This window comes from Antennarius striatus, chromosome 14 (genome assembly GCF_040054535.1).
Source record: "Antennarius striatus isolate MH-2024 chromosome 14, ASM4005453v1, whole genome shotgun sequence".
Classification (NCBI taxonomy): domain Eukaryota; kingdom Metazoa; phylum Chordata; class Actinopteri; order Lophiiformes; family Antennariidae; genus Antennarius; species Antennarius striatus.
The window spans coordinates 4,837,485-4,861,828 of NC_090789.1; the positions used below are offsets into that span (position 1 = coordinate 4,837,485).

At 42.5% G+C, this 24,344-nt stretch overlaps 2 protein-coding genes across 4 annotated transcripts; both read right to left on the minus strand.

Moving 5' to 3' along the window:
* Positions 1–1,671: 1,671 nt before the first annotated feature.
* On the minus strand, positions 1,672–5,596 carry sgo1 (shugoshin 1). 3 transcript variants are annotated; one of them, XM_068333362.1, is made up of 10 exons: positions 5,527–5,596; positions 5,129–5,286; positions 4,842–5,050; positions 4,688–4,740; positions 4,531–4,592; positions 3,343–4,191; positions 3,114–3,239; positions 2,436–2,615; positions 2,142–2,331; positions 1,672–2,040 (listed from the first exon to the last, which is right to left on the minus strand). In XM_068333362.1, exons 2-10 carry the CDS (start codon positions 5,271–5,273, stop codon positions 1,881–1,883), a joined length of 1,974 nt encoding a protein of 657 aa, XP_068189463.1. In that variant the 5' UTR covers positions 5,274–5,286; positions 5,527–5,596; the 3' UTR covers positions 1,672–1,880. The 3 variants fall into 3 exon arrangements, with proteins under 3 accessions (XP_068189463.1, XP_068189461.1, XP_068189462.1); XM_068333360.1 differs by having other exon boundaries at positions 4,531–4,595; XM_068333361.1 differs by having other exon boundaries at positions 4,531–4,595; positions 5,469–5,571.
* Positions 5,597–10,130: 4,534 nt separating this feature from the next.
* On the minus strand, positions 10,131–23,319 carry LOC137607802 (zinc finger protein 385D-like). Its single transcript, XM_068333794.1, has 8 exons — positions 23,170–23,319; positions 20,127–20,245; positions 14,561–14,668; positions 13,419–13,590; positions 12,270–12,515; positions 12,012–12,193; positions 11,067–11,168; positions 10,131–10,668 (listed from the first exon to the last, which is right to left on the minus strand). The coding sequence occupies exons 1-8, from the start codon at positions 23,177–23,179 to the stop codon at positions 10,429–10,431; spliced, it is 1,179 nt and encodes a 392-aa protein (XP_068189895.1). The 5' UTR covers positions 23,180–23,319; the 3' UTR covers positions 10,131–10,428.
* Between the last annotated feature and the right edge of the window lie 1,025 nt (positions 23,320–24,344).

Consider the following 24,344-nt stretch of genomic DNA (forward strand, 5'->3'; position numbering starts at 1 on the left):
ATCTCATTGCTTGGGGCGCCGAATAATGAAACCGTTTTCGGCACAAATGTCGCAAACGGTTCGAAGCCGAGAGACAAAGCTCTCCGTCTCCGTCCCTACCCTCACCTGGTCAGGAGCGATGGGTGGTGACCGAAAGAACGAGATCGCGGATGCAAGCGGCGGAAATGGGCGTTCTCAGGCGGATGTGGTGTCTCCCTTAGAGAGAAGGTGAGAAACACCGCTGGTCGGGAGGGGCTCAGAGTAGAGCCGCTGCTCCTTCAGGTGGAAAGGAGTCAGTCCCTATAGGGAGGTGTTTCTGGGAACGCCTTGGGATCCCCCAGTCAGAGCGGGTGGATGTGGCCGGGGAAAGGGAAGTTTGGGGCTCCTTGTTGGATGGATGGACGGATTGATGGATGGATGGATGTTTCTAAATCTAATTGTGATGGACCTCACCCCAAAGTCACTGCTTTGAAGTGAACGATGGGAACCGGCTCCTCTGTGCCTCGGTGTCTGCGCTTAGTGCGCTCACTAATAGAAAGAGATTCGCGTCCACACGACAGCGTTTTCAAAAAGATCTCCGTCCTTCCACACGTATCCGCATCAGTGCGTTGATCATCACGCAGGGACACGCCCCTTGGACAGAAAAAAGTTGCGGGTACACCGTCCACACGCCAACGCAGACCCAGCGTTTTTTGTTTTTTTTTAAAAATCAGCGTTTTTTAAAAATTGCACTTTCGTTCCGGATATCTGTGTTGTCGTGTGGAAGGAAGTCGTAAACGCAACAAAAAAAAATTTGCGTTTTCAAAAACTTCCGGCATCCTGTGGATGGGGAAGTAGTCAAAATGTGTAATACGGCCTTTGACCACAGGAGGGCAGTGTCACCAATATGTGTTCATGTCCGGCGGTCGCTCAAATTAAAAGCGTCAAACGAACAGGAAATATATTTGGTTCAATTTCACGAGAAAAGTACGACAAAAACTGGTGACGAGTTTTTCATGTTTTTACATCATTTTTAAAAGATTTTTCCAAATAAAGACGTGTAGGGAGGTTTAAGTGAGGAGATTCATCAAGTGTCGAAATCTGTTAGATTTTTGAATAAATGTTTTGAAGTTGTGGGTTAAATTTACTAGTACTTTAGTGGAAAAGCGCATTTCTTATTCGATTTTTGCAGTTTTTTTAAAGCATGTTTCTAGTTTTAACTTTTCTAACTTTGACAAAAGATATTTTTGTAGAGAGCTAAGTATTTTAATTAATATAAAGTTTACGTTTATTGTGAAATAATATTCCCATGTTTCTATGTTGAAAAAAAACATTTAGTGTGTTCAGTAAATGTTTACCATGTTTACTTTTTAGATTACCCGTAATCTAAAAAGTCTGCTTTGACTTTTGGTCCCCCTGTGCAATTGAGTTTGACAGGCCTGCCATAAGTGGCTACGGTATATTTTAATAATTCAAGACTGACACAAACATCCAGTTAGCCCAGATATACTCTCTTTCATTGAGAAGCCCATCCTTTTCATTTATGGTACTTTAGCAATTTCACCAGTCATTAATATATATTTTGAAGCAACAGAGAAAAATAAGTCAAGTTTGTCAGATCAAACATACCAATTAAAATTTATTAGTATGCAAAAATATGGACTCACAGTTAAGTCCTCAAAAAAGAATACAGAATTTTAGAAAGATGACAGAAGTGAAAAATGTATCCATGAACAGGAAATAGCTAATACTTTATTTACATATTGATAATGAGACAGAAAAAATTTCTGTGAAATACACAAGGTATAAATAAGATCTAAAAAGTGATTATCTAATAGACATAACCTTCAAAAACAACCACTTTTCAAAACCCCAAATACGATGAACAAGTCCAAACAACAGAAAAAGGCAGACAACTGCTTTCAACGACATCCAACAAATGATTCATTGTATTTCTTAAATGGTTGTTGGTTCTTCATAGAACTCCTGGATTTCTGCACAGACTTCCTGCCAGACTTCTGTTTGAAAATAGGAGAGCGGAGGAACTGCAGGTCTGTGAACTTGTCTCCACGACGTAGTTTCCTGTCAAATTGAGAAAAGGATTGTTGGGCATGAACTTAAAAACCCACAAACACAACAAAAATAATACTATTTAAAATAATAGTGATTGCTGCTGAACTTACGCATTCAGCGTGGGTTCCTTGTAGTCCACCACCATGGTGCAGCGCCGCTTGCGAGCAGGAACAGGAGTAGAGCACAGGGGGTCAGAGGGGCGCGAGCCGCCACAGGAGAATTTGCGATACGCTGCAGGGGACATATTGGTCACGTCACACAGACTCAAGCCCCGCCCTGCTGTCCTTACACCAAGCCCACCTGTAGGAAGGTGAAGAAAGACGTGAACCAAAGCAAGAAAAAAAGCGTGTCAGCACACCAGTGAGAAACTCCAACAGAATAGAGCAGGAGACACATAAACATACTTTTCTTGCATGTCCCAGCCCTCTGGGGTGTTTGGTGGGGTACCAGAGGGGGCGCCACAGCGGGGGAGTCTCCATAACAGGAAAGAACACTGTCGATTCTCATCATCTCAGCTTCAACCAGAGGGCTGACAGGGGGCAAAGGATCCTGCTCAACAGCTCCTTGCTGAGATACAAGAAATCCTGGAAAAAACAAAGTGATCTTAAAATCATAAATTTTAATCAGCAAACAAAAGCACTCACCTTCATCTCTGAAGAGTCTTTCAAAAAATGTGATGGATTGAACTGAAGGCAAACACTGACACCTCTTATCTTTGTTTTTTTCTTCAATTTTTTTTTTTACAACAGTTTGTGATCAGATTTTTTTTAATGCAGCTTTGTGAAAGCCAGGGAACACTCCAGTCACTTCAAGTGAACATCTGCTCAGAGCAAATGCTTTAATCCACCTTTCAAAAGGAGGAAATCACGTCGTGAATAATGCAATATAAAAGTGAAGAGCAAGCTGTGAAAAAGGAAAATGCGTTCTTTTTTTTTTTTTTGTAAAGCTGCTTATTACAACATAATGACATCATCAAGAATGCAAATCAGCATTTTTTTTCCAGCTTGTCCTGTGGGTTAGGACTCAAACTGTGGGCTACAACATTCTAGGAATCAAAGTCAACATATTCTTAATTTACGCACCTTGATTTTCCTGTTCCAACACCGTCGGATCAGGACCATCAGTAAGGCTAGATTCAGGTAACTGATGAGGAGAGCCTTCCTCATTTTCAGGGTCTGTAGGCTTAGGACTTGACTCCTCTTCAAAGACTACAGCAATAGGAATTAAATACAACCGTTTTGACTGTAATGCAGTTAAACACCATGAGGTAACCATAAAGCTGAAGTTAAAAAAGTAGACTTCTAAACTCACCAGGGACTTCCTGCTTTGGAGGGATGTTTTCTATTTCTCTGAGGGCTCTAGAAGGCCGACCTCTCCGGGTGGCGACCGCTTTGGTCTTGTCAGGGGGAGTCTGTCTCCATCTGGTCTTGGGAACATAAAGGCTGTCCTCCGATTCAGACGACTGTGACGACGAGCTGGATTCATGTTGTTTGGAAGCTAGAGGTGAAGCTTCAGTTGATGGTCGGACCCCCTCTTCGCTGATGGGCGGGGCTGGCTGATCATCCTCTGCCTTGGCCCTGAAAGGTGTAACATGTACCGCCTCTTCACAGTCAAAGTCAAACGTGTCATTAAATCCCAGCGAGGTGTTGAGCTTGTTCCCTTGCGAGGGCGCGGCAGTTTTCACCCGCGTGTTCGACTGGTCCCGACTCTTGGAACGGGCTCTGGGTTTGGAATTCTCCCATGGTTTCTTTAACGGGGCACGTTCTTGTTTGCGACCCCTCTCTGGTTTCCGTGCAGCCGGTTCTGGTTTGTTGCGGGTCTGCTGCTGGGCTTGTTTCTTGCCGGCCCGCTGCTGGTTAGTTTTGTCGGGTACGACGGGTTCAGGAGTAGAATGCTGAAACTCTTCGGGCTCAATACGACTTTCACAACTTGGCTCTGCTCTACGCTGTGGCTGATTTGGGTCTCTCTCATCACTACTAACAGGACTTGCCATTAAAGGGCTCAAGCCCACGATAGGGTCCTTCTCAGTCAGTGACCTCTTTTCGGCAACGCGCTGAGACCTCCTCCTGCTGCTTCTGTCGGTATGGCGACGCCTCACACCGACTGTAGATGGCAAGGTACTCTGCATGTCACATTCAGATGGAGCATTCTTTGCAGATTCTGAAATGATGACACAAAAATCACCTATATTATTAAAACAGATTTTAAGATTTATGATTTCACTCGAGCAGTGACACCAGAAAATTATATTTTAATAGAGAATAAAGTACAGGTAATTCTTCATCAAATGTGAAGAATAATTTGACTAAATGAGATCATCTTCACGAATGTGAATCTGTGCACGAAAAAAAGTTTTATCTGTTATCTGTTACCTAAAATTATTTTTAAAATTGCATGAAAATTTAACAGATTTAACAGTAATGGCTAATCACTATTGCTGAGCTAAAAGATTACCGTAATTGTGTGTATTAATGAATGTGTGTGTGTGTGTGTGTGTACCTGCACAAATTGGTGAAGCTTTGCACGCCGTAAGATCTTCAAGGTTTTGGCTGCTCGGACTCCTGCTATAAATTGAGATTTAAAAAAAAGGTTCAGTTATTGAAATCTTGATAAAGGATCATTCAGAATGTCGTGACATTTGTCTTGAGTGAGTTACCTTGGCAAATCCACTTGGCACTGGGGTTTAACAAGGTTGTTTTGAGGGTTAACCTACAACAACACACAAGGAAAACAATCATGTGAAAACACATGTTGACCTGTATTATTTAGACAACACATACATCTGAGACGTTCAGGTTTCTTAGGCGTACCTCTGCAGTGACAGCCGTCAGACTTTGCTGCTCCTTGAGCCTCCTCTTGAGCAGCAGGAGGTGGAGGAACAGGGCCTGTTGCTCCCGCTTCAGCTGCAGGATCACAGCATTGGCCTGACGCACTTTCTCCTTCTCAGCTTGCAAAGCCAAGGCCAGCGACTTGTTGTTCAGCTGGACACCCTTCAGGATGGTGTGTGTGGAGTTAACCACTGAGGGGAAGCATGGTTCAGATGTCACTAGATATTTTTTTAATGCTAATTTTAAAGTAAACTCCCGAGGATCCTCACCGCTGCTTTTATTTGCCATCCGTGCGCGTCCCCTGCTGGGAGCAGACGCGCTGGCCAGCCGTTTGTTTCTCTTCTCCTTCATCTTCTCCTTGATGTCCTCCAGACTCCTCTGGAAGGACTTCTTGTGGACCCGTTCTTTCGCCATGGCTTAGTTTCTTCTATTAGAATAAATGTGAAGTGAGTTATTAATTACAAACGACATAGCATAATAGTTTACACACGATAAACACAAAGGGTAAGCTAACCTATGGCAAAGCTAGCAAGCTATTTTACGTTGAAGCGGTCGAAATAAGTACATGGCGGCAGTCTGCTAACAGTTAAAGTATTATTATAAACGTACCAGAATGTGTTTGTCTGGTTCCTACGTAAAGAAAAGTTACTATAAAATCCGTTTGTACCTTCGATTAGAGAGCCAAACTGTTCATTTTAGTGCGGCTTCCGACTTCCTCGACTGTCCGTAAGTCGTCGTTCGAATTTTGAGAGTCGACCGCGGATTGGTAGGAATTTAAGGTGACGTCACTTCCGTCAGATAATGTTGATATCCACTAGATGGCGCTAATGCACAGAAGAAAATGAAGCACGTTCCTGCATAAATGACTGATTGATTATTCGTATGTGCTCAAATCAGTTGAATCTGTACTGTGGGTGGATAAAGATAATTAATTATAAACTTGGAATTTCAGTCACCATTATCACATCTGTTGGTTTGTCTGAAGAAACAAACAAAGCAACAGTGATATGAGATTGTCTCAAGGGGTCATTCGGCTCTCCTCATTGAGGACTGTATTTGCTGCTGAAGAGAACATCATGAGTGTTACACACTGTTACATTCTGTTGCATGCAGAGAAAGAAAAGCTGAAAGCATACTTGCTCCCATGTCATTTTAAGTCATCATTCAATACAAATTCTGTGAATATTGGGTCATTTTGAATAACTACTTAGTCAGAACCTTATTTCCTCTCCCAGCTAAGAGTCAAGCAGGCATGACTTGTCTGGCACGGTGCAGGGAATAAAATCGCACTTTTCCTGCATGGCATTGCAGCTAATGTAATATCCATTTGGATCGTCTGTCAGCGAGGATCCAAGACAGTGTCCATGACAGCCTTCTGAATGGCATATTGAGGCTACAGAAGACATTTGGTTAAGCTTGGGTGTTTTTAGTGCCACACAGTGAAAACAAATGACTTCAGCAGGGTGTCTCAGCTGTGAAACAGGCCTGTACTTTTTTGGGTGAAGTCCCTTGAGAAAGATCTTGATTTAACTGACTTTTCTTAAAAGTACTTGGTGCTGTGTATGTTTGCACTTATTATTTCAACATTGCATATGCAAATACATGTAGCAGTTAAACTTTATTACAAACAAAATCAATAATATTTTATTACAGTAAGTCCAACTTAAACTCATGAGGTCTGAGTAAGCGCTGTTGGTATGAGTGGTCATACAGATCTGGAGTGACTCACTGTTTTAATAAGTCAATCTTTTTCTTCTACCTAAAAGATGTATTTGTCTTGTGCAATGCGAGCAAATGTAACGGCTGTGGCCTCACAGCGGGGTGAAAGAAGGAGTGAGTGTTTGTGTGAGTCTGTGTGTTCTGAAGGAAAGAAAAAGCAAAAAGCAAGCAAGAAATAAAGAAAGACAAGAGAAAGAAAGAAAGAAAGACTCGATAGGTTTTGGCTCAGGCTGCTTGAAAAATATCCATCACACCATCATTTCATAACTTTACCATTCACATACCAGAGTCAGGAAAAAAAATCTGAAAAGGGCAGAATAAAAGGGCAGAATAAATTAAGTACTGTAGTGTGAAGAGAGCTAAATTTGACCAAGTAGACGCAAAGACAAGGTGACTGGGGACATCAACGTGGATGAACTTGTTTTTTATTCCAACATGAGCCATCACAAGTATTAATCAACTGATGCAATCCACTGATATCATAATAAAGAGATTAAGAACTCATTCATGTTCAGTCGTATGTCCAGCTCACAAATCTCTGCCCACAGTCTGAACCGGCCAAAAGATCATCTGCTTTTCCACCAGATGAAAAGAATTAGCATTAATCTGAGATCTCTTCTCAGCATGGGCCAAGAATACACAGCCCTACGTTTTAATATGGAAAATGTGTGTGTGTGTGTGTGTGGTGCCACACTCAAAATTTATGGTAATGAAATCATAACACGGGTTGTGTAAGCAACACCGAAAGCTCTCTCTTATGTGAAAAAAAAAAAAAAAAAAAAACAGGTCAGGAAATAAGATTGAGTAATGGGAAAGTAGGACAGAGTATTATGCAGTCACCTACATCTTTATTATGTTCTTTAATTTAAATCTTGGTGGACATTGTAGGTAGGAGGATATTAAATTATGCATGTATGAAAACTGATCTTTTATGTTAAAGATAGTTAAAGAGACTGATCATCATCACACAACATCATGTAGAAGGTTATGTGTTGATTGATTTAAAAATATGATAAATGTTCCCAGTTTCCTGCAAACATCCAATGAAAGACATTTTTTTAATTGTAGAAAATTTGATGAGCAATGTCAAGTTTTTACAGTCTGAAAAAAATGAGGATAAAAGGGTGATTTTGATGCCTGTGAGGAAGATGAATGTCTGATTGCATCATCAGAAACATTTTTTAAAAAATTCTCCCCTTTGAATCCAGACAAGAGCAGCAGTAAGCCCTATAAATACAAGTAACTCTCTGTGAGTAGTAGCTCTGACATTAGGCCTTACAGCCGGTATACTTGAACACCCTGCTGTGACATTTATTTCCCCAGCCAGCATACCTTCCCTTCATAGATCTGCTGCTCCATGCCATGCCGCCACACAGCCTCCGCAGGACAGGAAAGGTTTGAAGAGACTAAACAAAACCTGTCTGGAGCTGAAAGGGCAACAATTACAAATAGGATTTGAAAGTTTTCTGGGAATTTTTTTGTTCCCCTGACATCTTGAAGCGTGTTGACCCAGACATAAAATGTTTGTGCTTCAGCTCCCGTTTTGGTCTACCTGCTAGAACCAGAGGAAAGCAACTCTCCCGAGGGCTGCTGAGACGTATCGTGGAGTCATCCACTCCGTCCATGTGCAGCCTCTCTGAGTTCCTTCCACCTATAGAGCAATTCCAGCAATTGAGGTGAAATGGCTCTAAAATTGCACAGTGGCAATAATGGCTTGTTTTTCAGTCTGGCTCTGCGATGACCTGGTGACGCATCTGGGGTGAATCCCACTTCCTGCTAAATGTCAGCTGTGATAGGCTCCATCTCCCCCCTGTGACCCTAGGAGTAGTTACATAATATGAAGTATGGGAATCGATTCTTTCCTTTCAAACCTTGTCTCGAAATGTGTTCCTTTAATCAATTCCTTCCTTTTAACCTGCTAGATATAATAATGGTATTTTATATAGAAAGATACTTCATGATCCTGAAAGAAATGGGGTATATTTTGGTGGGATATGATATTTCAGTTGATGAGAACTTCACCATCTTCCCTAGTCTTTCTAAAATTTATTCCTGGAACGCTCGTGTGAACACAGACTTCATAAAGAACGTTTGAAGTCGAGACGCCAAAGTTTAATTGTGTTTATTTTCATGCCATTTTCCCTTCCTTCATTTCCACTGGACGTAGCCTCATCGCACCGCCTTTGTTTGATGATATGACCATAACTGGAACATACAAGAGTCAAAATGTGGCAACCTCATGCCAAAAACCCTATTATGGTCTTTTTTCTATATGAACAGCAAGCAGCTCACGGGGCATGCATATTTGTACTCTCTCCGGATAGCAGCCAATGAACAATTCTCCAGAGGCCATATATGGCTTTTGTTTTTGCGTGCATGTGCACATGCCCGCAACAAATTCGATAGGGCAGCGAGAAGCTGTTGGGTGTTGGAGAGTGTAGACGAGAATATATTGAGAGATAACGAAAGAAAGATAACAAAAAGTTAAGAAGAAAAAGGCTAGGGAATGAGCCGGGGAGTTAAAGGTTCAGAGGAGGTCTGGAGTCTGACAGCCTGTGGAGAACCGAGCATCCCACTCACAGATGTTCACAATCATCACCCTGGACAATTAATAAGAATAAAGATGACGCTGTAACAACTGGGAGAATTAGTCACTGGAGACAATTCTCTGGAATTATTTACTTTGTGGAAGCAAGAAAGATTCCTCCAGCTGGGTGAAAGCACCAAAAAAAAAGAAGAAGACGAAGAAGATAGCCTGAGAGGTCATAGAAAGTTAAAAACAGCGCTCACACAACCCCTGACCTGTCAGAAAATATATACATGAAACATATGTAATGAAATCAACCCTGAGATGTGTCAAGTTCTGCTTCAGTAATACGTCAACCTGTTGTTAATAAGACCCTTAGAGAAACACCCGTATCAATGTATGGCCTCTATACCTTTATTAGAAAAATAACTTCCTTTAAATACATACAGTAAGCATCCCAGAATGAGTTCCTCAAGGCTGCAGCGTAAACCTCATCGGCACGACAAAGAAAGTAACAGCATTCCTGTTTTGATTTATCTCAGAGAATGAGGCTGGAGGGAATGCAGGGAAAGGTTGGGCAGTACTCTCAGACAATAAAAAATAAAACTCTTAAATGTCTCCCGGAGCTAAATAAGGGTTAGGATTGTCTTTTTCATTTTGTTTTATGGAAATATTTGAAATGCTGTTTTTTGCGTGCTGCTAAGTAGCGAAGAGAGATGAAAGGGACTTTTAGGTCAACATCTGAAAGCAGATATTAATGGATTTTGGAAAGAGGTGATGCCTGACCGTATCTCAGCACGTCTCCATTTCTGGTGGTGTCTGGCTGAGCACGTCGAGTTTGATAACACTGACGTGAATCAGGGCTTCAGCATATGCATTCATCCCCGTCATGGAATCAAACGTTTATCCGACGAACATAAAGACTATTGCACAAATTTATTGACTAAAATATTCATTTGAGAGCTTCAAATTGGTGCCGGGACCCGCCCCCCGTGGAGATGCGTTCATACTCAGAGGAGAATCAATCCACAGCTAATGTTTATTGAAAATAAAAATCTTTAACCAAGCATGCTCTGATTTGTGCTTCTATGCACATTTCTGCACATTTGAACACACATTTGTAGCCATCATGAAGCATCTTCCTATTTGTCCATGTCCAATTTTAAGACGAACCTCCTTGAGCGGCGCTGCAGAGAAGATGTAGAGTTACTTCTTACTGCTTCATCCGTCCGTCATGATGGCCAGTGTGTGACGCCGCCATGCAGAGAGCAGCGAACGCCATCCTTACGTCACTTCCTGTCAAGCTGTCAAGTCCGTTCTGCATCAGAACGGGGAAAACAGAACCGGCGTGTGCGCCGAACAGATGGGTCCAGGGGCGGGATGCAGCAGCGCTTGGGGGAGGGGCTGACTCTGAAACAGGGCGGGGCTCGAGTTCGAGGCGGGGCGGAGAGGGAAGGAGGGCAGTGACGCCATGGAGGCAGCAGCGACGGAGAGCTGACGGTGCATGAGGCCCGGGGCCAGCGGTTTGGTTAGGTCCTGGTTCTTTCGTAGAGCCAGGTGGATCTGATGGGTGAGAAATAAAATAAAAAAAAAGAACATTACAATTTTATTACGTCATATCGACTCCTTTTTATCAAATCTGCTCTTTCATTCTGTTATCAGTGGCATTTTTTAAAATCTTTTACTCAGTTTTATGAAACTGAGTTTAATGAAATGTGCTGTTTTATGCTTTTCTCATTGATTATTTCATAATATGCCAAACAGTGTGACGTCTAGCAAAATCCACCAATCAAACGAAGCCGCATGGCTGCACAATGATGCGTCCGTGAAGAAATCATCATCATTATATTCACACACATTTTAAAATGCAAATGAGGTGACTCACAATCACCCCTCCTCAAATTTGGCTTTTTTCAAAGTTTTTTTTTTATTTTTTATAGTTCTTAAGATTAAGTACTCACTGCTTGGAAACCGGGGTGATGCACGGTTGGGGGGTAGGGGCTGAACTTGGGCTTTGCTGGTTTACCCGCTGCTCTGTCTTTGTGTCTCCTGCTGCTGATGTGCTGCAGCGGAGGAGACAAACAGAACACAGGAAATGAAGCCCAACGACCACGGGAAGCAGCACGAGACAAAACGGACACGGAAACTGAGGCTGGTTTGGAAATTTGAATAATCAGTGAAAATGGTGTTATTTTTTCACAGTTCAAGCAAAACAAGTTGAGACTCAAATTATTCATGAGAGAAGGGTTTTGGAAATCTTCAGGATTTGATTGACAAACCCAAACAGATGGCTATGACCATCGCAATCCATAGTCAGCGGCGAGCTGCTGAATATTCATGAGCACCTGGCCAAAGTTAACTTTTTAAACAGTCGGTTATGGAGACCAACGCTGTGCATGCACCTCACGAACAGATATTCTACCGGCGGATTCAGACGCTCACTGCAACACTCCTGATCTGGAGTGATTTTAGCTCACCTGCAGCAACAGGTAACCAATAAAGAGTGTTTCAGATTATAATTTCTTTATTTTATTTATTTATTTATTTTTATTTTTATTTGATCTCCGTAAGGAAATTATTAATTATTATTATAGATTTAAAATTATTATTTATTCTTGTTAAAGTGTAGATTAAGATTAAATAGTATGTACAATCTTATATATACTTCATCTAATATGATAACGCTGTCAATCAAGAGTGAGTGACTCAAGATAATTCATTTTATTATTTTATAAATTAATTATATGACAATATCAATAAAGAACTTGTTCAGGTAGATTTGACCTCTCTAATCCAGAGGCAACATGCGACGTGTGAGCACAAACACTTGAACCTGGAATATATTTAGCTGTATTTCTGTGCTAATCGCCATGGCGACATCATCGGACGCATCGTCGCCCGCTGACCTGTTTGAGCTGCGTCTCTGAGTTGACGTGAACGTCGCAGATCTCGCAGTGAAAGGTTTTGTTCTGTAGGCCGGTGGCCGACTCAGACGGAGGGGTCAACTTGGCCTTAACCCCCGTTCTGGGGAAAGACTTGATGGCTCCGTCGCCGCTCCTGGCCTCCAGCATCGTCTTGTGCTTCGTGCCTGTGCGGATTAAAAAGTCACATCAGTACAGCATCAGCTACAGGACGACCAGGAGGAAAAATGGCGTCCTACCTACCGCTGTTGTGCGCCTGCAGCTGGGAGGCGGAGTTGACGGCCACCTTACAGAGGGAGCAGTAGAGGAGGCGAACGGCTTTCTCCTCCTCCGTCTCCCCCTCGGGACTCACTTCTGCTTCTCCATCTCTAGGTGAGTCTTTCTCCGGCGTATTCATGTTGAATGATGACGACGGACCAGATGGCGTTTTCATAGTTTCGGAGTGGCTCGACGGCTCCACCTCTGATGTCGGGTTTGATGCCGAGGGATCTGAAGGAACAGGAAGTTGGTGCATTAATAAGACAAAGATGCAGGATTGGTAAAGTTAGACGATTTTTTTGCTCGCTATATAAAAAATAAAAGCCGCTACAGCCGTGATGAAATCAGAGGCATGAAGACTCACCAGGCCACAGGTGATCATGAGCTCCATCATCCTCTTTAATTGTACTAATCATTGATTTCCCTCAAGAGCCGCCTCCCAGCATGCAAACAAGCTGCTTTTGTCTAGAGAACGATTCGGCTCTACGGTCGACAACGTGTGACTGACGTGAAGAGATTCCCTGGAGGTGCGCTGATTTAAAGATTCACTCTAATATCGGTGATTAGCTCTGCCTCGGTGAGGGACTGTCAGCTGCCATTGATTCCCTGCTCTCACACGCCATTGAGGCTGTTGGACTGAATCTGATAAACAGAGGAAGTCTCCCATAGTCTCATCTACAAACTGGAAACTCTTTTCCTTTTTTTTTTATTACATTCTCTCATATCAGCCAAGTCGAGTCCGTTTCTCCCGTCTTCTTGCTCTTTAGCCTGCAGCGAGTTGTATTATTTTCGGTCCTTAACGCCCACGCGTGTGCTCCGGTATCAGGAATACACATGTGCACGTTTCAACAAAGGCATAGAAGCGTTATTTCCACAAACACACACACACACACAGAGACACACACACTGTGCAGTTACGCACTAATCATGGTCATGTGGGTTTGATCCCAGGAGGCTGGGGAGGTCAGAGGATGTAGAAAAAAAACTTTAAATATCTTCATTGTGGAATCTAGAGCACGGGGAGGTTCATCCCATCAAAGGGTTAAAGTCGTGACCGGGAAATGAAAAGCGTGAACCGTGTGTACGTCTAAATCCTGTCGCGCATCTTACATCTACACACACACACACACACACCTCCCGATGCTGCGTCGGACCCGGAGGGCTGCGAGAAGCTGGGTGATGTGAGGTTTTGCGACATGGTTTCCACGGCGACCGGTTCAGAGGTCCTGATCTTTGAATCCGGGGCATCCAGAGCTTTCAGCCTTTTGGCGTGTTTGGTGCCGCTGTAATGGGAAGCAGCTTGAGCCTGTGGACGCAGCAGCGAACAAGGAGGCGCCAAGGATTATTTAGAAGTCGTTTGTGTTTAGAGATCAAAACACAAATTTGAAATTTGGAGAAAAAAAAAAAAGAGTTTTAGAAGCCGCTGTCACCCTCCTGTTGATTAACAGATGTTTAAATAACAGGAAAGAAAATTCTCGCCTACATCATCTGAAAACAGACTCGTGTTTATTGTGTGTCCCCCCCCTCTGAACAATTACCTCTTTTCATTACAGTGCAATCTCGTGTTTTATTCCTATTAAACATAGTGGAAGGTGAACGCTCTGCACAGGTTGGATAGTATACACCACGTGTGTCAAACTCAAGGCCCCGGGGCCAAATGTGGCCCGCCACATTATTTTATGTGGCCCGCGAGAGCATAAAGGGTCTAAGAATAAATAAGTTAAAAGTGTGCTTTGAACAAAATTACATTTCCCACAGTGCAGTAATTAATCCCATTTTTACTTTGACAAAACCATTTTGAACAAAGTTAGTGTCTTAACTTGTGTTTGATGTTATTTTTCTTCATTGACTTGAATAGTTTGATCCTTGATTGATTGATTGAGTTCTGTTGGTTTCATAATCTGACAGATTTAAAGGATTTATGTTTTAACAGAGCAACAAACAAACATATTTTCTCTGTGCAACTGTAATGTTTGTAACTTGAATAAGTAATAAATTCAGTTATTTTAACCTTAGGGAGTGGTTATATTTATTTTACATTTTTAAGTTACATCTGGCCCTTTGAGGACGGCCATGATTCTGATGTGGCTCTCGGTGAAAATGAGTTTGACAACCCTGGTATACACACATCTCAACCGGTTAATACAGCAGGCAGAATGAAACCCGCGGGAGAACAAGAGCAGGTCTGATTCGGATGACTTATCTGTCATGAACAGGTCTGTGTGAGGAATGGAAAAACAACTGAAAGCGTGTGCCTCCCACAGGACAACACCCACATCAGAGTTGAACCTCAGCCGACAGACTCCACAGGAGCTGGCCTTCCTCTTCAGCGGCGAGGTGAGCGAGATGCCCGAGCCAATTACGGCTTTACGGACGTGATCCATCTGCAACAAAAGACGCGGCGCAGCGTTAAGTCGTGACTCGTTCAGGGGTTGTGGAGAAAAAAAGCAACAAGTAGGTGGTGAAAGCGAACTCTTTAGGTGGAAACGACATGCTTGTCCACCAGATGATGTGTCTCTTTCAAGAAAATACAAATGCATATCATCTCAGGTTAGAGGTGGGGTGGAGTTGGCACGGATGCATTCCACACACGCACATGTCAAAAGACACAATACACACACAAAATGAAATATAATGACAGTCTGGAGAGGCTGTAAACAGGCTAATCCAAGCAGGTTTAAGGTGACGCTCTGTAGACACTTTCACACGATCCATGTCCATAAATACATTTGGGTGAATTCACAGGTTTTATAGGCATTCCTTTGTCCACCGGCTGGAGCTTCTTGTTCCTGATTGGTCAGTAGGATTCATTCCTGAAGCCGTACTTACTACATAAATTGAACATTCGGCTCAATAGTAGCTTTTGGACCCCAGTGGAAAAACTAGCCGTGCAGCAAAGACGAAAAAAACAAAACATCTATGTGAAGTATAACAACCAAACATGTCTACAGCTTCTGGTGTCTGAAGGAGCAACAGATGGAGTTGTTACAGACCAGACCTCACAACAGAAAGCCAGGTTTAGAAACATAGGTTGAAAGGTTTAATAGTCAGAGAAAAAAAAAAGGTATGAAATGATGTTTTTCCTGTAACATGAACACACAAACAACTAGCTGGGGAGAATATTAAGGACCTGTGGACTGGATTTATTTATGAGTAAGAAACAGGCAGTAAACCTCCCCGTGTGTGTGTGTGTGTGTGTGTGTGTGTGTGTGTGTGTGTGTGTGTGTGTGTGTGTGTGTGTGTGTGTGTGTGTGTGTGTGTGTGTGTGTGTGTGTGTGTGTGTGTGTACTTCTCTGGGGATTACCTGCTGGAATGTTTAATGAGCACATATACTCAGCTCTATAAAACCCGACTGGCCTTCGTGGAGCAAAGCAAACCCATTACCTGTGATGAAATGTAGGGAGTCGTATAACCAGGAACAACCAGCAGAGCTTTATGGAGAAGTGGCCGGAGGTGATGAAGAGTGTGTGTGTGTGTGTGTGTGTGTGTGTGTGTGTGTGTGTGTGCGTGCGTGCATGCATGCGTGTGTGTTACGGGTCAGCCAGCTAGTTGTGATCCCTGGCAACATGCAGCCCTGTGCCACAGAATATGCTTGTCTCTTCAGGAAATATTTAAAATGCACATGCATACATGCGTGTGTGTGTGTGTGTGTGTGTGTGTGTGTGTGTGTGTGTGTGTGTGTGTGTGTGTGTGTGTGTGTGTGTGTGTGTGTGTGTGTGTGTGTGTGTGTGTGTGTGTGTGTATGTGTGTGTGTGTGTGTGTGTGTTCTCAATTTCTTTGATCATCTCTCCAGGCTGTTGCTCTGGAATTCATCTCTGCAGCCACTGGTCTCTGATCACTCTCTGCTTCACTGCAGCTGTTTGTGCTAATAATTGGAGCCAAACTTTAAAATAAAGAATCTGTTTTGTATTTAAAAAAACAGTTAACTATAAAAATTATATACTGTACATAAAAATTGGAAATCACTAATTAAATTGGCGTAATAACGTGGAAAAATCAAACCACAATTTCTTATTAAAGACTTATTTTTGTGTTATCATTAACAATATATAAACTATGTACATATTACAATACATTGTACTGTATTTATTTTAAATCCAGTCATAATGCTGATCATAATTACTATACTATCCTTAATATTGTGTAACAATGTCCAGTAAACTCTCACATCACTAACTTCATGATCACCTTAATATTAGACAGCTTAATGGAGCTCAGAATTAATATTTTAATTCTAATGAAAATCTCCCATCCTTAATCAGCCCAGGGCTGCTGTATCACCATCTGACCTACCATCACACACCCTCCTCCTCCTCCTCACCCCTCCATCTGTTCCCTACCTGTCTGATTCTCTGATCAAAGTCACCTTCCTGCTTCCTGCCGGTCTACCTCTCTCACCTTTCCCTCCCGGTGAGCAAACACTTCCAGACCCATCCTGCCTCTTGTTGCTGCTGATTATGACCATGCAAAAACATAAGAAGTAAATTCAGTGAAACAAACATGTAGCTTCAGTATTAATCAGTATATTAAACAGCTGGCTTCCACCTGCAGCGCCATCAAGAACCTCATATTCATGGTGCTGAACGTCCATTACGTTGTGACACCTGTGCAACACGGCCGGGCATGACATCACGCACCTCAGACAGGGGCGAGTTGTGACAGATGAGGTGCTGCTTTTGGATTTTTAGCTGCGCCAATGAAGTAATATAGCACTGGTTGTTTTTCTGTTCACAGGGAAACTCAAAAATCCACAATTCAAATACTTTGAGACGTTAGGATGACGCCCCAGGAACAAATCTGTTAGATTGTGGGTGGTGATCCAGATCATTATCATGACTGCAGGCTACGGGATGGGTGCAGTTAAAAAGATTTTTTTTGTTTCCAACTTCATGGAAAATGAGGAGATCCAACACACATCGGTGCAATTATTGTTTTTAATTTTTGGTGGCGCAGAATGTTTTTAAATTTAAAGGGCTCATGGAAAATTTTCCCAACAAATCATAAAACTGCAGACTTGAAATTGTGGCTGAAACTGTGCTGATTCAGTTAAGTGTCAACTTTGGCGTAAAAAGTTACTGAGCTGGATCCTGAGGAAAACTGCCATTAGTGACAAAATTGCTTTTCTTGAATACTTGTCAAACTCATAAACTTACCATGATTCCAAAATCTAGGCAGTTTTTCACAGTCGTATTATGAGGGTCAAACTATTAGGGGATTGTTGCTTTCAGGCGCAATGACATAATAGGAAAATTGAGTCGCCCTTGCGGAGGTTTGCACTCTCTGACTCCTGTCTAGTTGTGATTTAAATTATTTGCTTGGGAACAAAAGCAGTGTTTCCACTAAATATAAAAAACTCCTCGACATTATCAAATGCAGTCCCAGTTTACCTCTGGATCAGGAAAAAAAAACACCAACACACAAAATATGTGCGACCTTTTAGCCATGACAACCCACATGTGGGCACCAAACAACACCTTCACAGAGGAACACACTGACCCAACCTTCATCTGAAAATACAGGTTTGTCCAAACTCAGACAAGCAAAAAAAAACAACAAAAAAAAAACTCCACACTCGTGGGTTCAGTAAGAGGTCGGAGAACACATTCAATTTTAAGACAAAATATGATGCATGATGGGCATATTGATTGATTGGTTAAGCATGCTTTACTTTTATTAAACCCTTGGGGAAATTATTCTAATTTTCCAAAGTAAAACTTGGTGAGGCATATTAAAAACATCATTATTGCATTCAAAAAAATGTACGTTTATTCATTTGTTAGATTACTGACATCGCTCCAGTTACAGTTGTATGTGTCTTTTGGTCACGGAGGGCAAGTCTGCCCATTTTGCCGGTGGTGCAACAACGCTTCAGCCGTGCGTTAAAACGAGATAACAACCGGCCTCTGTTTCATACTGAGGTATCTGTGCATTAAAACTACTATCAATAAAATACACCTTCATTTGCTGTCACCCAGACCATAACCCCCCCCCCCCCCATTGCCACTGTGGAACAATATGTTCATGCCTGTCGCCCATCTGCCCAATGCAGCATAAAACCAGGAGAGGACATGTCTCCAAAGAGCCAGACGCCATCGAAGGCGAGCATTCGCCCAACTCAACTTATTTACAACAGCAACACCCCCGTGAGGAAGGCGAGCTTTTTTGCTTCTTCTTTTTTTTTTTTTTTTTTTTTGCTCGTGCAAACAAGGAGACGGCTTGTTGCGGAGAAATGAATTTATTCCACAGGTAACAGCTCTGGTACCAGTCGCATACTCCCCCCCCAGAACACGCTACAAAACGTGACCTTTTCCAATCCGACCGCCATCAGGTAAATCAGCATCTTGGGACGTCACACCTGTCGGGTGGATGGAGCGTTTTATCGGAAGGGAAGCGTTCAGTTCAGAAATTGGTGCTTAAAATCTTAAGAGAGATAATTCTTCTCTTTTTTAATATAACTTCTTCAAAAATGGAGGAAAATAGAAAATTAATAAAGTTCTCTTGGTTAAAAATACCTTTCTGATTTTATAGGCTTGTACCAATTAGCTTACTCAAAATAATAATCAGATTAACTGATTAAAAATGATCATTTTCCACCGCAGCTCTTAATTCAATGTGTTTTTATTTCAGGCAATGCTCTCCTCTCCACTGTTGTACATAAAAAGAGTTAAAACCCATACTGTAAATATCTAAAACTACACCCAAGAGCAAGTAAGGCTGACTTTCTCTCTCTCTGCAGAGAGAAAGAGAAAGCACTGGAATGATGTGAGAGAAAGGAAAGAATTATAAATGGACGAAAAGGGCTGTGACTCAGCAGGCATGGTGGGATATTTGAAGATCTGCTTCAAACTACGGTGAATCAGAATGAAGACAACTTTTTCTGACTGGAGAACCGTAGGTCATCCGCCGCAGGAAGCCAAGAGAATTAGTGAAAAACAAAAAAACAGACAACAACTAAAAAAAAAAAGAAGAAAAAAAAAAAGAAAACATGTTGATGTTTAGTTCTTTGTTCGAAAGAGCAGGAAAGAAAAGAACATAAGGGAGAGATGAGATGAGAGTTTGAAAATTCTGAGCGCAAGAAAGAAGTGTAAGCGGGTGAGAGATGACAGCGGGAGACAAAGTGGAAAATAAGATGGAGCTGAAGCGAAAAAATAAATAAATGCAGCAAGTGGAAGAGATGGATGAGGAGGAAGGAGAGAGGAGACCCAGAAGGATGTCGGATGTCTCCTCAGGTGGCAGCAGAAAGGACTTGTCAGCTCCCTGAAATGAGGATATGATCCGATCCGGAGCTGCTACTGAAACTAAATAGTTACAGACAGAGAAATTATTCTCTGCACCGTACAGACTGGGATTATTCCAGGACCGTCGTAATCTCCCTGCACACCCAACGTCAAGCCCTCCGCCCTGCCTGACACGTCCACTTTCTGTGGGGGCTTGGACTTCCCCAGTGTTTGTTCTCTCCACCTTCATCCGTCACAAACAAACCAGCGCAGACCAAAGTAGTGTGAGAGGAATACCAAGGAATCCCCCCCGCACAAACACACACACACACACACATACTCCCGCCCTGGTTGTGTGGAAATGCCACAGCTCTGTGTATCAGAGGTGATATATTTGGATCGGTGTGGGCAGCTCGCTCAGGCATATTGAAAAACAACATCAGGAGTGGGGTGGGGGCGGACTATTCCCTGGAATGAACTTCCACTTCCAGTCAAAGGAGGGGTGGAGGGAGGGGGGGGGGCGGTTGATGACACACAACAACTGTGTTTTTTTAAGGAGAAGTAAGACAGTGCAGTCAGTAGGGGCGTGGTTGCCACGGCAACCAGGATGAGTGACTATACTCACGTCAGCGAATCGAGGCAACAGGTGGAAGGGGAGGAGCTGGTGAACGTCTGCAGAGGCCTGGGTCCTGCCCGGTATGGGACGAGCCGACGGCGGCGCCGCGACGCTGGGACACACGTTACCTAGGAGACAGCGTGGAGAGGATGACAGAATGAAACGGGTGGATGGATGAACAGATAGATGAAGAAATGGAGGGATGATGCCACAGGGGAGGAGAGGAGATGAAGACAGTCTGTACTTAAAGGTTTAGTGCTCAGAAACTCATCAGGTTTTACTGTTTGTGTAAGATTGAAAGTGTTTCTTCCAGTCTTTACACAACTTTACGACGCAGGATTCTGATTCATCACCCCCCACTCTGTTTCAGATCATAATAAATGTTCTCTGTAATGGAAATTATTTTTACTCATTTCTGTTTGTTCTTCAGTACTTCTGGTAACTCATAAACTAATAAGATTTGAATTGGGTGAGTAAGTACAAAATAATCATTTTAGAAATTACAATTACACTTTAATTATTAATAATCTATTAATATATTATGAAAAATACTCAATTCACAATCTGTTATTTTACTTTTGATAATAAGAAATTATTTTATTAATAATTTGGTACAGGAAAATAAAGTCAACTTTTTAAATCACGGCTTCTTAGAGCTGAAACTAATTATCTTCCTGTTTGAATTAACATCACTGTCACTTTTGCAAATAAAATATTACGAGATAGCCTGAAAAATGGTTACAAATTTCTAAGACAGTCGTCAAATAAGTTGTATTGTCTTCAGTTATGAGTTACCATTTTGTCATATCATTTAATGTTCTATACATAAACATTTTTTGCCAATCAATCACAAAGTTTCCCCAAAACTTCGTGATTGCTTTTCAGGGCTGGAATTTCTGGTTAAAAATGATTTCCTGAAGAATTTTATGACGGCTGAATCGTAACATTTACACTCTTTCCTGGATAGCACACACACACACACACACACACACACACACACACACACACACACACACACACACACACACACACACACACACACACACACACACACACACACACACACACACTTTTCTAATGAGAATATGGTGTGATAAGCATGTTGTTTATGTTGCCGAGTCCTGATTGGGTGTTTGTTTTCTTGTTTGTTTGTTCTCTGAGCTTGATTACAATCTGATTCAGGACCAGCCTGCCTGCAAGTCTAATCAGAATAATCAAAATGGCAACACACCCATCTGCCCCAGTATTCACCGCGAGTGTGTGTATGTGAATGTGTGTGCACATATTGTTGTGCATGTTTGGCCTGACAGTTTGCGTTTGTCCGCTGCCCTGTGGACCCTGAACGCACCACTCGATGACTCAGAAACAACATATTTGGAATTCAATTTTTTTCAGACCTGCAGAAACAAATGCACTCCACAAAGGCTCTTCTACCCCACAGAGAACTCTTTCCCCCACGGACGTGGATAGTTTCTGTCCACTTGTTCACATGACCCCTACCAGCAATGCATGCTGGATGTCAGGAAATACTGGATATGTGGAGATTACCAAGGATGGATTTGCTCCCGGGTGCATTGCTTCAGGGGTCAAAGGGTATTATGTGCATGAGAACTTATGTTTAAACGTTGAAGACTGACTTGACTTGGACTGTTTCACTCAAGCATCCTGCACAGGAACAGTTTAACTCGCATTAATTTAACGCCTTTTGTTTCATCTTGTGCATTGATGTAAAAAAATTTTACAGGAAGAGCAAAGACTCTGTTATTTCTAACTGACAAGCATGAAATACTGCAGAAAGATAAAAACCTAATCTAAGAGATTTACTCCTGAAGTCGTATTCATGCGTGTTTTTTTTTATTTTATTCGACATGACGCTCATGATGCTTCAGGCCGTCTATCCTGTCTCATCTCTGACCTCCTCACTGATTCTCTTCATCGCCTTACCTTCATTAAATGATCGTGGTATTGTCACAGGAGGTCACGTGGGTTGTGTAGGTAGAATCGCAGCCAGGTGCGCTCTGCCTACGGGAGCCGGGAGTTGCACTTTTTCTAAAGTCAATTTAAAAAATGATCGATTCCTGCACCTGTGGCTTCACTTCTTCACGTCTCCTCATTTGAAATCCACGCGGATGAATCCTTCCCAAATACATGTTTTTCTTTTAAAAAAAAATCCCTAATCTGTCCAAAACTTTTGGAGTAATCGCTCCAACAGAAGCAGGTCATTAACCAACAGGTTGCGCGGTTCATCTTTCGATGCCATCTGGCGCTGCTTTTACGCAAAGCGCAACGGATCTGTGAGACGCGATTGGCGGCTGATGATGCGCAACACGACAGGTACCAAACAGATGGAGGAGGCTCCAACGACACCAGAGGAAAGGAAATCCTTTCAGACTTTAAAGCATCGATGTAATGGGTTCATTCTCCGCTGGACCGATATCGACGCACCGCCAAGCTCCCCCCCCTCCACATCCCCGGTACCGGAGCATCACCGTTATCCTCCTTGTTCTTAATGGAGCGATTTTCTTTAGGTATTAAGTTTTTCAATTTATCAGATCGTGCCAGACTCTCAAACAGAGGAGTGTACATACCAGAAAAAGAATTTTCACCACATGAAAACAATAAATTTCCGTATAATCGTGCGCTATGAGTTCGCAATGGTCAGTTTACTCCTCCAAAGTTCTCTGACCGGTGGAAGAAAATTACGAGGCGTTAAAAACGTGCAGACCACAACGTGTCTGGATGGAAAGAAAGATAGATAGATAGATAGATAGATAGATAGATAGATAGATAGATAGATAGATAGATAGATAGATAGATAGATAGATAGATAGATAGATAGATAGATAGATAGATAGATAGATAGATAGATAGATAGATAGATAGATAGATAGATAGATAGATAGATAGATAGATAGATAGATAGATAGATAGATAGATAGATGGATGGGTGGATCAGGTGACTGACTTCACATTTCAACATAGCAACAAGTGACTCCGCTTCGATCCACGCTGAAAGTCACGCCGTGAGAAGCTCGGCACGTCGTTTACGTACCGAAATACATGTCTGCGCCAGGAGGACCTCCTGCAGCTCAGAGAGACACCAGAGTCCTCCTCATCTCCGAGGCTGCGGTGTCTTCTCTTCCACAACCGCGTCTCCTCTCCAATCCCTCTCCTGCGGGCTCTGATGCTGGTGCTGCTTCCCATCTGGATGCCCTCCTCTTCCTCCTCCTCCTCCTCCTCCATAACTACCCGCCCCCTCCTCCTCCCTTCCTCTTTCCACCTCCTCTTCATCTCTTCATGACTCCTGCACTAGTCTGCGTCTCCCAGATATTCAGTTAACAGTGTGTTCAGCAACCCCGTCAGCGCAAACCTCAACGGATGCAGGTCGAGAGGCGCATTATTTGGGGGTTTGATATATCTCTGCATAACAAGCGCAAGAACCAAAGCAGAGCCTCCTCCTCTTCCTCCATAAAGTTACTCCTCGGCTTCTCAAACTACATCAGACGTGATTTGATTCTCCAGTCTGCAGAGTGGCTCCTGTCTGCAGGCGGCTTGTCTTTAGAATAACTTCCTTTGCTCCTGTTTAACCGGTTCCTCCATGCATCCTGACTTTACTTTTTTTTTTAGATGCATCCCGGGGGGGGGGGAACACGCTACTCACGTTACAGCAAAAAAAAAAACCAAAAAAAAAACCACATCATACGCTGTCACGCTTTAATGCAGCCTTATGCATATATGCATGCACCGACTCGCAATGCAAAGATCCCCGGTATAGGATCATGTCTGTGTTTTTCCACACATACACGCACACACAGAAACACACACACACACACATATACATACATATGCATGTATGTCAAGAATACAGATCCAAATGCACCTTGGTTTAATTTGCTTCTGAAGCAAACGTGTCCCTGCGTAATTTGGACAACAACATGTTTTCCCCACAACACCAATGAAATGTATCTTAATTTATTCAGCTATTGTTCTAACATAAAAGTACAGACGCCTCCTTAGTGTGCTTGAGCTAAAGAGAATTTACCGTTGAACACATTTCTGATTTGAATGAGGAGAAATGACGAGACGGTGGCATGAAGAAAAAAAAAAAAACATCCTGAGGACAAGTCTCCTGGATTCACTTCCATCCAAGAGCCGCATGGAATAAATCCTGAAGAGGAGAAAAGTGTACTCAAGGAAAGATCTGCTCATAAACTCTATTTAGTGTCC